This window comes from Oryzias melastigma, linkage group LG19 (genome assembly GCF_002922805.2).
Source record: "Oryzias melastigma strain HK-1 linkage group LG19, ASM292280v2, whole genome shotgun sequence".
NCBI lineage: Eukaryota > Metazoa > Chordata > Actinopteri > Beloniformes > Adrianichthyidae > Oryzias > Oryzias melastigma.
The window spans coordinates 3,033,771-3,035,507 of record NC_050530.1 but is presented as its reverse complement, the minus strand read 5'-3'; the positions used below and the strand labels follow the sequence as shown (position 1 = coordinate 3,035,507).

The window sequence follows — 1,737 nt, the reverse complement described above, 5'->3', positions numbered from 1 at the left end:
GTAAAACGTGGAAAATGCACAGACTGTTTTAGTGGCTGTGTGACACGGCCTTTACTCCAGTTCTCATGTACAGTCAATTTGTATTTGCACAAAAAAGTTAGAATCTGAGCATGCACAACACACTTGTCAGTTGTAACACAAGCAACACATCAACAAAAAGAGGAGCACGGATGAACCTTCATAGGACGGTCTGTCAGCGTTTCCAGCATGTTCTTCTAATCCAGAAAAAGGGGACATTTCAACATAATAATAAATAAAAATCACACAAGTAAACGTCTGATCCTCAGTGTCTGAAAAAACAAACTTAAAAGAATAAGTGAAATAAACAGTACCTTCAGTCTCTCCACCAGATGAAGCGATCTTTGCCAGGTCCAGGTATGTGGTCCCAACAGCGTCATTTCCTGTCAGACGATCCCTACGATGAAAAGAAAGTTTTACACAACTCTGTAATATGCATAAAAATCTACTCTAGCTGCCACGATTAGTCGACGACTAATCAACTATTAAAATAGTCGACGACTAATTTGATAGTCGATAAGTCGTTTCTTTATATGGAGTCAAGAGTGCAGTAAAGTGAACATTTTAATAGAATTCTGCTAGCTTTTTGGACTATGTTGGCATTTATTAAGGTTTTTTAGGCTAATTTGGAATTTCAGCTGCATGTTAGCTATTTTGGCTAATTTAGGCTTTTCTTTCATTTTTAAGGCTGTTTAAGAGTTTAGCTAAAATCTCAGCCACATGCTAGCTCTTTTGGGTAATGTAGGCTTTTTTTGTTTTTTAGGCTATTTTGCAGTTTAGCCAATATTCCAGTTGCATGCTAGCTATTTTGGCTACTTTAGGCTTTTCCTTAATTTTTAAGGCTGTTTAGGAGTTTAGCTAATATTTCAGTTACATGCTAGCTATCTTGGCTAATTTAGGTTTTTTAGTTTTTTAGGCTTTTGGTAGCTTAGCTAATATTTCAGCTACATGCTAGCTATTTTGGCTAATTTAGGCTTCTTTTGTTTGTTTTTAGGCTGTTTAGGAGTTTACCTAATATTTCAGCTACAATCTTTCTATTTTGGCTAATTTAGGCTTCTTTTGTTTTCTAAGCTATTTTGTTTTTTAGCTATTATTTCAGCTACATGCTAGCTATTTTGCAGATTTAGGCTTTTGGTTTTTTAGCTAATATTTCAGCTACATGCTAGCTATTTTGCAGATTTAGGCTTTATGTTTTTTAGCTAATATTTATGATATAATATGCGAGCTGTTTTTACTAACTGAGGCTTTCTTCAGTTTTTTAAGCTACTTTGGCATCATACCTAATATTTTAGCTGGCTATCAGCCTCACCATTTTCAGCTTTTAACTTTAGTATTTTTAGCTATCAGCATTAGCATCTTCAGTGGCCAGATTCAGCTTACAGCATTCACACTAGCAGCTTATGCTAAATATCTAGCTTTTAGTTAGTTTAAAGCTAATGATGGTTAACATGTGTGCTTTACATCCAGTTCACACATGACCTGATTAGTCGACTATTAAAATAATCGTTTGTGGCAGCACTAAATTCTACAATACAGTAGAATGTTCACTTGGTAACTTTTTAGGAGCCACTTTCCTTTGCCCTCACTTCCCTCCATCCTTCCTGAGTTATTTCACTGCTCATTTTCACCAAAAAAAAAACTTCTAGAGGAAAGGGTGGGGATATACAGTCACCATCCTCCATTAGTGGTGAGTGTTAGGAGATGGAACTGACAAATGGA

The 1,737-nt window shown here is 35.8% G+C and overlaps 1 protein-coding gene across 1 annotated transcript in view; it reads right to left on the bottom strand.

The window, feature by feature from the left end:
• The window catches only part of LOC112154378 (myoferlin), a gene marked incomplete in the record, with an annotated part of 59,532 nt that overhangs the window by 37,152 nt on the left and 20,643 nt on the right, over positions 1-1,737 (bottom strand). Inside the window, 2 exon segments of the mRNA XM_036217190.1 lie at positions 169-215; positions 333-415. Of these exon segments, the coding sequence (XP_036073083.1) occupies positions 169-215; positions 333-415 (130 nt within the window).